This window comes from Gavia stellata, chromosome Z (assembly GCF_030936135.1).
Source record: "Gavia stellata isolate bGavSte3 chromosome Z, bGavSte3.hap2, whole genome shotgun sequence".
NCBI classification, from domain to species: domain Eukaryota; kingdom Metazoa; phylum Chordata; class Aves; order Gaviiformes; family Gaviidae; genus Gavia; species Gavia stellata.
In genome coordinates, this window is record NC_082637.1 from 88,963,719 (window position 1) to 88,975,868 (window position 12,150).

General features: G+C 50.5%; 1 protein-coding gene across 2 annotated transcripts in view; it reads right to left on the reverse strand.

Moving 5' to 3' along the window:
- Nucleotides 1-12,150, reverse strand: part of PAX5 (paired box 5) — a 132,298-nt gene that overhangs the window by 59,841 nt on the left and 60,307 nt on the right. For both annotated transcript variants that reach the window (XM_059833828.1, XM_059833827.1), the window contains exon 5: nt 6,356-6,485. In XM_059833828.1, coding sequence (XP_059689811.1) covers nt 6,356-6,485 — 130 coding nt within the window. The remainder of the gene's footprint in view (nt 1-6,355; nt 6,486-12,150) is intronic.

Below are 12,150 nucleotides of genomic sequence, written 5' to 3' on the forward strand. Positions count from 1 at the left end.
TCCATTTGCTTTGCGTGCCCTCCGTCAAGCATCGATGCACGCGGGGAAGGCTCCCTCTGCGAGCCTCCCCTTCCCGAGTGCAAACACTCCCAGCTCTAGCAGGGCACACCATCACCACTTCTAAGTATGCATCGGAGTTTCTGGCCCCCTTCTCCGCATCCCTCTGCACAAACTGCTGCATCTGCTGGCTGCTCCCGCTGTTGCTCTCTGTTAGGTGCACTCCAGTCCTGTTGCATCAGCTCAAAAAGTGCTTCATCCTCCTTAATCAGGAGTCAGCTGGAGACCGAAGCTTAAAGCACCCTTTGATCAGGAGTATCACGATCAAGTGAGTTGTAAGACCCCCTAACTTGGGTTATGCAAAAAGTAGATGTCTAGTCCAAACTCAATGCCTAAGCTCTAGCCTGCAGAGAGAGGAAGGCAACTCCAGGCTCCTCCACCCAAAGGTGTCTATAGTTGTTCAGTTGAATCCTCCATCCATAGGCTGAGAAGCATCTGTTACCATTCTTCTGGAGGTGATCTGCACTCTACATGCCACTTGTTTTCTTGTTAAAAAGACAAGAAGTCCTTCTGGATTGCATTAGGCTAAATGATAAATATTATGACAAGAAATCAGCCTGGGATTTTAGAGAAGCAGCTCTTTTCCTCCTTTTGAAGGCGTCAGAAGCCATGCTGGCTTCAAACTCTGAACTGCTCAGGGACAATCCGTTTTTTGCAAGGTTTCCAGTCCAACTGCAGTGCCACCACCTCGTGCCTAGTTTCAGAAGTGACCAACGGTATCTGCCATTCAACAAACCCTGGTGAAACAGCGGCTCATAAATTGCAGTCACAGCATGATGGGATGAAAGAAGCAGGATGAAGAGTCAAGAAACAGACTTCTCCTATGAGACTGAGCACATATTCCATATGCAGGAATATGGAAGGTTAAACATATCCCTGTTACCTGCATTAGCTGCAGACCTGTGCCACTATGAAGAAATAACTACCTGACATAATATACTACATCTAAGGTGTTGGATGCATCCACACTAAGGAAAAAGTCAAGCTGATCTTTCCAGGAGTGGAGGAGTCTGCTCAGCCAGATGTGTTTGCCCCACTCGCTCTACATTCTGTTCAGCCTGACGTCTGGGATCAGTTACGTCTGGTGGCTGAGTCCAGCAATGCAAGCCAGAGCAGATAACTAAGATGATAGCCATTGAGACTACCTCTCCTTCCCCACACCTCCAGATGATGAACTGACTCTGCTCCTGGTTTTGTTCTGTTCCTTCTCGCCTTTTTGACGTGCGTATAAAATGTGCAGGAAAGCCAATGCATTTGGCTCTACGGGACCGTTGTCTCCAAGGTTGACCCCACGAAGGAGCACATAAGGTAACATTCCTTCAGTGGTGTGGTTACAAGGCTGAGTGCAGAGGATAAGGAATAACCTGTTCGTATTGGGCAGATTCTCAGTCTCTCCCTGCATGGGTGTGTAAGCTGGAAATGCACTGCAGCCTGTCCTGCATCAGTACAGCTCCGACAGAGCGCACTCATCAGGCTGGAAGCCAGCGCATCTGAGAGTGCCCTGGCAGCGACCTGGAAGAGCAGACGAGCAAAGCTGCGATGGAGATGTCCCGGCATGGGAGGAGAGCAGGCTCTCCTGCTCCAGCGTCTGCCGGAGGAACAAAACTGAAGCCCACTGCCAATGCTCTGCTCTGTGCTGCTTCTTTTAACAGAGCGATACAGCGTTCATGTCAGACCCCACCACAGTGAAGCGCACTTCTCTGGCTCCGGGTGAGGCTGGCCGACAGTCGCTCCTGGCTCTGCTAATTCAAACTGACTCTGCAGCCGGCCACAGTCAGGGCTGCCCACAGCTTTGTCAATCCGCCCTCGGCGCTGTATCGGAGAGCCGCACCACGGTGTCAATTTAGCATGACTTTGTCCTCTCAAAGTGATACCGACCACGCTGAAATCAGCAAGCCGGAGCAGGGAAAATGCATCTGCAGGTAATTAGTAACAATCACGGGCTGCTTGGAAACTGCTGACTACAGCAGTAATGAGCTGGGCACATGTCATTGGCTTGTAAATGGAGAGAGCACTTATGGACCATGGCAGCAAGCAGTAAGGGAAGGGGTTTTTTTAAAACTTAATATTTAATGTGGCATAAAAACGACAGAGAGAAATCAAGTGGTTCTCCAATTAGAGCTTTAGCTGGTGGTCCATAACACAACAGAGTTGGCGGCCGAAGGAGTACCGAGAACTGTCACTACATTTTTCCTTAGGCATATCCGAGCATCAAGTGCTGGCATGAATGACAATGTTTAAGCAATTCTTTCATCTTCAAAAAATATCCCAAATGGTTTGATCTACCAGCTTGCTGAGAAGTAGAAATGTTACATTTTCTACCAACAGATCACAGAGGATCTTTTGCATCTCAACCCTCAATACTGCTTTGCTGCTCACACCACAACCTGGCGACAAGAACAAGGAAAGACTGTGATCATAATTCACTTAGGACCTCCATCCTCAGCTTTATTTGCATTAAATTCTTTTACAATCTGTCTTACAGACTTAAGACTGACAAAATGAAGTAGACTTAGGTCTCTTCACACATGGCAGCCCAGAAAGTCTGTAGACTTTCTCACAAAAGCTGATTAAGTTTCAACGGCAGATACCAGCTATCAAAAGGACATTAGTGATCTTAGCTCAAACCCCTGTATTTCAAGTTCTTTACCCCCAGAAATGCGGCTTTTCAGCCTTACACCCACCGATAGCCCTACTCCCTGTTGAAGTGTCGTTCATAGCTCTGCTTCGCACACACCAGAGGAGCTCCTGATACAAACATTTCCCACCAACAGACTCTTCTGGATACTACAACTCACTTGCCAGTGTTTTAAGCAGCTCTTGCTCTCATGACACTGAAGGTGTTACAAAAGTGTTTTATAATCTGAAACGTGAACTGAGAAGTGAGATCAACCTCTCAAGCCATTAGCACTACCAGACACAGACTTTGGGCATTTTGTGGAGCGTTATCCAGCCACCCCTCACTTTTACAGCTGAAAACATACTAGCTAGCATGACCAAAACAAGTTGTGCCCCAAGGCTTTCAGTCCCCTTCTCTCAGTTTGCTTGCACACATCACAGGACGGGCTGTCTGGAGCGAGGAAGAATGGAAACACTCAAAAAACAGTTAAGAAATTAAAAGCAACGCAACTTCATGAATCTCAATAAAAGACTGGAGTTGGCCATTCCTCCTCCAACAAGGAACAGTTCGCCGGAGAAATGCCATCATGGACCTGTGCGGCTCAGGCTCTTGCCTGCCGGACAAGGGCGCGCGGTCCAGGACCTGGCTCTGGCAGGACTTCTCCTGTGAGTCAGTTCCTGACCAGCAAAGCGGGACTGATGATACAAAGCTAACCTTCTTCCAGGTGTCGCCTGCCTTATTTACCGCCTATTCCCAACCACCCAGCCCGGCCCCAGCTTAGGAACACTGAACCACTGAATTTTACCACAGCTTTGGTCAGGCCACAGACAACAAAAAAGCTCCCAGAAGGCAGAGTAAGTGATGTGTCAGCAAATGTTTGTTGGACCTCGCTCTCATAACCACCGTTGTGTATCTTTGCCCAGCTCCTAATTTGCAGTGATATCTCCTAGAGATGAAAGGCCAGTAAGAATATGCAGCTTTTGGTTACAAGTGAAAAGGGATCAATAAATGTGTCTCCTCTTCTGAATCCCCTGTTCCAGCAAGGAAACAGGGTGGGAAAAGAGGTGTGACTGAAAAAGTGAGTTAATTCTTTGGAGAAAACGGACAAGTCTGTCTGGATCTATTGTGAGAAATGCATCACTTACATAACTGACATGCCTTGCACGTTACAAAGTATGACTTGCTGCTTAAATCTTCCCGCCCCTGACGATCTGCAAGTCCCCTCGGCTCATCAGGAAAGCCTCGGGGCAGAGAGCACGACTCGGTGGTCGTATCGTATATGCCCAGCGCTACAGGGCCCAGATCATGCCAAGGGCTCCTGGGCGCTCCCAGAGCACGAGGAGCACAGAACAGTTGCTACAAGTATTATGAAAGGAAAAGGGAGGATAAAAGCCAGACAATCTTCTCAAAAAAATATATCAAAAGGCATAGGTTTTAAAAGGGTTTTGACATGCTCATGTAAATCTAAGTTTTATGAATGCAGGTGTTAGAAAACCCTACAGCAATATCAAATTAAAGATATAAATACCTACTGCCTTGTAAAACGTGTTCTGTTATAGCTCTTACCTTGTCACATTTAAGACCAATGGCAGGTTTTTTCTAGGTTTGCTTCCTATAAAGCCTACTCCACGTTTTTGATGAGAACTAGTAAATTTAACATTTGGAACTTTTGCTCAAGTGTCGGTTATGTCACAGGGAGAACCCATGCGAAATCCGTATCGAGCTCTGCAGCATCGTTTCCGTAGTCAGTTTTGCTCTAACAAACGTGATCAGTCAGCTCACCAAACTCTAAGGCAGTAGTAACGTAAGAAGCATGAGAAGTGCTTAAATGAGCATAAAAGAACAAGCTCTGCTGAAGCATCAAATCAAACAACAGCTTTTGTCTGAACTTGATTTTGGCCAGGTGCAGATCTTGGATAGGCAGCTCCTTAGAAGAAGACAGAAGTGAGGAAGCACTCAGCTTCTCTATCACCTCGCCTTCCTAGCTTTCACTCCTTGATAACGGCAGCTCAGTAATTTCTTGCTACTTTGCTTCCCCCTCAAGACATGCCTCCCGTCAGTTCCCGTCCCACACTGTAAGCTGTGGACACTCCTGGCTGGGAAAGCCCCAGACAGTGATGCTCACAGGACCCTCTTGCGCGGTCCGAGGTGCTGCTGGGCTGCGCTCATCAGCAGAGCACAAGTGCCTCTAACAGGGCATCAGGGTTGTCACGGGGGCACGGACTCGGACGAGCAAGAGACAAACACCCAGAAGATGAACGAAGGGCAACAAGAGGCCCGTGATGTGCCAAGGCAGCCTGGGTCTTTTGCAATGAGCAACACTTGAGGCTTCAGATAAAGATGCAGGGAGCTCTGTAGCAAACAATTACAGAATAATTTGCCTTAGGAGGCATTTCTTTTTAACTTTCATAAGCTGTACGGATGGCTTATGACCCCAAACATGACAGTTCATGTCCCTTCTTTTATATATATAAATATATATATGCTGTCTCTCCCTACCTACTATAAGCCACAAATATGAAAAAAAATCCCTCTTTCTGTCTATCCATCCAGCCCTAGACACCTTTGTTATCTATGAGTCTACCTCTTGAACCACCTACCCACTACCGGACAGTTATTTCAAGAAGTCTGTCCCCTCCCACTTAGAGGATTTCCTTACGGTTCATGTAACTCTCTAATTTCATTTGAATACTCCTAAACTTTTATCAAGAAGAGACAAAGACTGATGCCACATTGGGTTAAAACAATTTTGTAACAACATTCATTTTCAAAACTGCTAGACAAGGTTGTAGTGCTTTCAAGATACGATAATACTATACTAAAAACGCTATCACCTTCCCTTTTAGCAACAAAATAAACAAGTAAATCCAATCTTTGGCAAAATGGAGAAAATCCAGTGATGAAATCTGCACAGGTTAGACACCAGGACAGAAGTAACACACAGAGGTAACACACATAGGAAACACAGAGCCTTAAATCTTAAAATCCCTTTTTTTCTGATTCCCACAATTTCTCTGGGACATGATTTCATCATTTTCTTACCATTTGGGCAATCTCCTTCCAAGTGATGTGGTCAGTCCCAAATAACCAGGTGACCAAAGCATTTAACATCTCTAGCTGTTCCTTAACTCGCACCCTATGCCTGCTAAATAAATGCAGGTGATGCTGCATTCCTTGAACAAACAAGCTTTGCTTCTCATTTAAATACTCAGCCTTAGTGCACAATTACAATTCCAGAATTGGTATAAAACACGAGCATTTGTAGGAATCAAGAGCATCCAAAATTCCAGCTAGCTTGAACTGTCATAAAAACCCCGTCCAGTCAAACACGCTTGGCTCCTTCATGAAAAACAAGCAACACAGCCTAAAAGCAGAGGCAAGCATTCTGCTTTTTTGTTACATCTTGGTATTCAGGATGCAGGCTTGGGGTGGAGGGGCATATCCCTTCCTGGACAAGAGGGACGGACTCTTTGTCTGTTGGCTCCAGGCAAACACTACTGATTTATACAAGCCACACACCTGACTTTCAACAGAACTGCTATGAAATCACAGTTAAAAAGTGACTTCTTGAGCAAATGACTCCACATCTGACACAACTCCTCCATGAAGGGCATCATCCTGCAATGTGCACACACACACACACTTCACACCGCTTATCAGTGTTGGAAAATTGCTTACCTGTGACAATAGGGTATGACTGAGGCCCAGGAACGCTCGCTCCCAAATCTGCAGAAGTAGGGCTGGTTATATTGGCCTTCATATCATCTAATCCACCAGCTAGCGATGCCATGGCTGAGTATTCAGTTGCCTGGAAAAAGAAGTAAAAGGCGTTTTAGCAATAATAAATTTACTATTCAAGAGCTTTTGCCTGTATGACAAACAGTAGATGCAATACAGAACTCAAAAATCTTTTGTTCAGTCAGTTTTAAAGGCAATACCCATTTACATGGGGCTGTTAAGCATTCAAAATGCTCAATAAGCAGGTCTGTGCTTATCACCGACGTTCTCGGAGAACACCAAAATGGGCTTTCTTTATAAAACTGAAGCCAAACTCATCAATATGTAACGAGTCTTTCCTTAAAGAGGAAATTTTGTAGACTAACTGGGGGCTCTAACTGCTGCGTGCCAAGTTACCTGCTTGTTAGAGAAAAATGTTTGTGCCAGTTAACCTGAAATCTCCTTATTTCAGAGTTGGCACTTGAAGAGACACGCACTAACGAGCAGGTGGGAACAGGATGCCCCATTTCCCCCCCTTTTCTTGGGAATGCTGCATTTCCTTATCATCTCACAAGAAATAAAGTGCACACAAATAAAAGCGTTTGTTTAATAGATGGATTTGCAGCCAACTGTTTCTAAATCCAAATTATTTAAAAATAAATCACCTAACTGTTGTAAGGATCGTCTCTCATCTCATGGGAACTTTTTAATCTCATTAGATGAAGCTAGGGTAAGTGAGCACAGGTCCTCAGAAAACAGATTGTTTCTGTCCTATAACCCTGTAGAAGTCCATGTAGCTATTGCAATCTATATCAGGTGAGGCCAATCCGTACATCCAGAAGAACCTCCATGTGCAAGGCAGAAAGCTTATCTTCGTTTGCCTTTATCCATGATTTCTTATTGTCAGGATCATTCACACAAAACTGGGAAGTTTCCTCTCAAAGTTCTCCCTTCCCTGTTGCTATTTGCACTTTAAGTTTTAATCCCTTATTTGTGAGATCGTAATCATGCCCGTTAACAACTGGAGGATGACAACTTCAAGTGAAGAACAGCAACAGGAACAGATAAACTGAACAACGATGACTCCGAGGCTGATACCTGCTGTATTTCTGCAGACTAAGTCAATACAGAAGCTGTGCAGAGCTGAAGCAATGTAGGGCAAGCCAGGACCCCTACATTTTTTTAAGTGACCAAAACAAAAAGCTAACTTTTTTTTTTTTTAAGGAAACAAAAGCTGATCTGAGTGAACACATCCTTCTCCCTCTTGCAAGATTCTCGGAAGTGTCTTAGAACATAGCACACAATCTGGTATTGCCATGAGCTCAGCCCTTCAGGTCAGATGTATCTGTTTGTGTCTCTGTTGCTCGGTTCTCACTCAAACAGAGGTTAATTTACACGGATAACCCCGTATTAGCAGGTCTGTGTTAATACGCGTTTCTTCTGAGGATGCAATCTGCGCGAGGCACGCGTACACCCTGTCACCTTGAAGGATCCCCCATACAAACCTCTTGCAGATGAGCGCCTCAAGTTCATTTCACCAGTGACAGGCTGCTGGCCACCCCGTCCCTTCACCCGGCCCACGGATCAGCACTACAGCATCCTCCGGATCGAAGGTTTCTCAGCAACTACCCGTCTCTTATGCTCCTCCCCAACCTTTGCATTAAACTTGTCCTATTCCTCAGTCTTTTCAGCTTACTCCTCCTCCGACACTCTCTGTGCCCTCACGTTTCCCTTGCCTTCACGCACCCGTCCCCTTTCTTCTGCCTCAAAGATGCATGCACCCACACTTCTGCTTCAGCCCCACTTCTGCATCTTGGGGAGGACATCCCCTGGAGCATCCCTGCTCTGGGGAGGATGCCAGTGACGGTCCAGCCTTTCCCCTTCCTATAAGCGCAACCAAAGCTCCTTCTTCTTACTCCACATCCTACCAAGATGTGTTTTTCAGCCTTCCCGCACCCCTCCACGCTGTCCAACATCTGCAGCCCCACCTGCCCCCTGTGCTGGGTGCATATGCGGTGGCACCGCTCGGTTTTCTCACTCCCCAAAGCCCTGATCTGACAAGACACCACAGGAATAACAGCACGGCTGCAGCCGTGCAGAGACATCCCGGGCAGCTGGTGATGCACAAGCGGTGTGGGATGGGACGGCAGCGCAGCAGAGGAAAAAGCTGTCCCTGTGCACTGATGGGTATTTCTGATGTCTGGAGAAAAGCACACACCACTCCCTGGTGAAGGACACCTTATTTCACCCCTGCTGCTCTAAGCAAGCCATAACCGCACCGTATCCAGACTAGAAAATCTCTGTGTCCTCCCGCGGCACACCAATCCACCGCTCCCCACGAGCAGGGTGTGAACACGGCTTCCAGCTTGCGAAGGGGGAGCTGGCCACTGGTAGCCTGGGAGGAAGCATCCAGCTGTGCCACAAGCTGGGTCAGAGGCAGGGCTGGGGCAGGGGGTGCGCGTCCAAACCCCGCAGCCAAAAGTGGCTTTTGGGGCTGCCGCTCCCTGCACAAACCCAGCCGGGAGCTGTCCGAGCCGCTGCCCGTAAGCCCCAGACATGGGAGTCTGCAGCAGACTGCAGATGTCGGAACACCACGGCTTGCTTCCCTCCTGGGGTCCAAGGACCTGACGCAGGAGGAAGCAGGACCAGGTCTCGCCTCTTAACCGTAACGATCTGAGAGCACCACGTCAGCGAACCGTGAGCTTGGCCCTTCAAGCTCAGAGGGATTCACCAGTTTCAGTGTCAGAAGCAAGCAGCTATCAGGGTGCCAGGACAGTGGTACCCCATGCTCATCCATATCACCCCACCACGGGGAGACGGAGCGATGCGCAGCGGCATGGCCCTCCTGTGGGCAGCACTGCCCCGTCTCACCTGCCTGCAGCGGCACAGCCCCAAACGGTGGGACTGCTTCTGCTGACCAGAAGGACGGGAAGCGTTACGGCTGCCCAGCACCGTCTGGAGGGAGAGCCCACGGCCAGGCGGCACTGCTGCAGGGCTCCAGGAGATGCAGACATGAGAAGTGGATGTTTGGGTCCCTCCCCGCTTTCGGTCCCAGTAGCTCGCTGCAGACAGGAGCTGCACCTCTTTTGCAATGGCCCAGCAACTTTTCCCAGAGGTAAGAACAGTGGGATTTTCAGGGATTTTCCAGCCACTTCCCTGTTCCCATGGCAAAACTGTGCCCGCATCTCCCCTCGGAGCCACCAGCGACAGGCCACCAGCAGCCACACCAACCATGTACCAACCACTGTCACTGCTCCCAGCACCCAGGCGGAGCGAGCCTGGGCCGAGTGGCAGCCCCAGCAGCCACCGACCCCCAAATCCTTGCACGGTCCTGGTGGAGGAGTGAGCCCCTGTGTCGCCCTCATCTCTGCGGTCGCAGCTCCCACCCTGAAGCTGCAGGGCCAGCAGTGAAATACTGCACAGCCGAGAGCTGTGGGCAGAGAAGGAAGCAATACCACTGCAAACGGTGGCCGTTGCCACCCCGCTGCCAGATGCTGCAGGGAGGCTGCAGGGAGGCGAGGGTCAGAAGGCATCTTGTCGCCCCCAAAGAGTGGGGAGCCAGGCGCAGGGCAGAAGAGCCTCCACCCTTGAACCGACCGGCGGGCACTGTCGTCAGCCCTCCTCGCCCCTGTGCAGGGGCCAGGGGATCACAGCACCCCCCGAAGAAGCAGCAAGCCTCGCTGACGCTGGGGGTTTGCAGCACCGGGCATTCACCCACTCGTGAGGGGCACAGCAGTATCCCCTCTTCCCGCTCCCCCCAAGCAGAGCCTGTCCTTCCAGACGCCCCATCCAAACAGGAGAGGAGAGGAAACCCCAGGCGGAGGAGCGCTCATGGAGCAGCCCCTCACTTCACAGCCCCATCAAGACCCTCCTGCTGACCCTCCCCAGGAGCCTCTCCAGCCGCTCGGGGGGGGCAGCCGAAGGGGTCTCAGATTAGGCTCCTCCACCAACGAGCCGGCACCGCCGCTAGCGCGGAGCGGCCCGGGATGCGCAGACATGGCTAGGGGTGCCTCCCCGCACAGCGGGAAGCCCAACCTGCTGCTCAGTAGGTGAAAAAGCAAGAGTCGGGTGTTCAGTACCCTAGAAATTACCTGAAAAATGACTGCCTGCGGTTGTACCACGCACTGTCTCATCAGCATGGAGCACCACTGCCATAGCATGGAGGAGAGAAAACACAGACACGTGAAACGAGGAATATATAAAAGGAGAGACTGAGAAGGACAAACCGAAAGGAGGGGCCAGACGGGGTCTTGTGTGCTCCCCCTGCCCCATCCCGCTCGGATCGGGCGGATGGGACCTGGGTGCCTGGCAGGGGGCTGGGGCTGGGCCCCCCCAGCAGGCACGGCGCCCACCTGGCAGGGGAGCAGCTTGGGTGGGGAGGAGAGGGGTGGTCTCTGCGCGCCCGTGGGCAGCAGCACATCCCCTGTGAGGGGCAGCGGGGTCTGCACAGTCCTTTCCCTGCCAGCCTTCGCTGCAGAGTGCAAATGGGAAGGTTTCTGCGCCGGGAGAAGTTTCACATCCACCTCCACTGCAAAAGCTTTATTTCTACATATTACCCCTCAGGGCGGGGGAATTGTTGGGCAGATGGTGGGAAAAGGGATGCAGGAGTGTTTTGGTACCGTTTCCAAACAATTTCTGTAGCACGGCACTAGGCAGGCTCTGCCGTCTCCTGCTACGCTACAGCGAAGTGGCGAGACAGCCCATCCCCGGCTTCACCCCGTGCTTTTCCTAGCGAAGATTCCTGAACATAACCCACCTAAAGGTCCACCCACCCTACATGTACAGCAATTTTCTCTCTGAGATTTACCTGGAATTTTATCCCAAGGTGGCAGACAAAGATGGATGCACAGTGGGGAACAAGGCTGCTCCCTAAAACAGCCTGGTTCTGGGGTGCCGGCGTGGGAAACTCAGGGAGGTCCCACGGGCTGGCATGAGCCCTGCGGCAGTGCTGCGACCCGGATGAATGCATCCCCCTCCTGCCCCCTCCCTTTTCCAGGGCACAGACCCCGCACCCCTCTAGAGAGACCACACCAAGCAAAGACAGAAAAGAGGCGTCTGCTGCGTGGGGCAAGTGGCCATCGAAAGGAGCCAGCTGGCACCCGGTGGGACTCGCACGTGTTGCTTTTTGCATCTGCTCAGTTTTCCAAGTCACACCTGCAAAACACCAGGCAGGCATGAAGCGACGTCTCTCGTGCCCTCCTGCTGCTGGCACGGCCACCCTGGACCCGCGGCACTGCTCGGGATGCAGCGGCGGCAGCAGCGCGACAGGGGCTCGGACTGCCAAAGCAATGCGCCAGCTCGGGGCTTCAGGACTTGGTCTGCTCCTGCACGGACCACGTGCGCTGCCTTCCCTTCCGACAGGCACGGTGCGCAGTGCGCCTTCGCTGCCAAAACCAACGCTTCTCCTCTTCTAAGCCAGACAGACATTAACTGGAGGTCTCCAAAGGCGCAGTGTTGTCCCACGTGTCACGACCACCAAACACCCTGCTCACCCCTCATGGCAGCACCAAGCCAGAGCTCGTGCTTAGTATCTCCAAGTCATTGGTTGTAATACTTTAAAATTAATAAATAAAGGCAGAAGTGGCGGACGCCAGGCAGGCCATCCACGGAAACCCCCACCTCAGCCTGACAAAGGGAAGAAATTTGTAACATTAGATATGGTTCGGAGAGCTTAATCCAAAGCAGCTCTAATTAATCTCCCCAGGCTTTCAGAAACCCACCACCACTCGCAGCTGCACGGGCACCAGTGCCGCTCT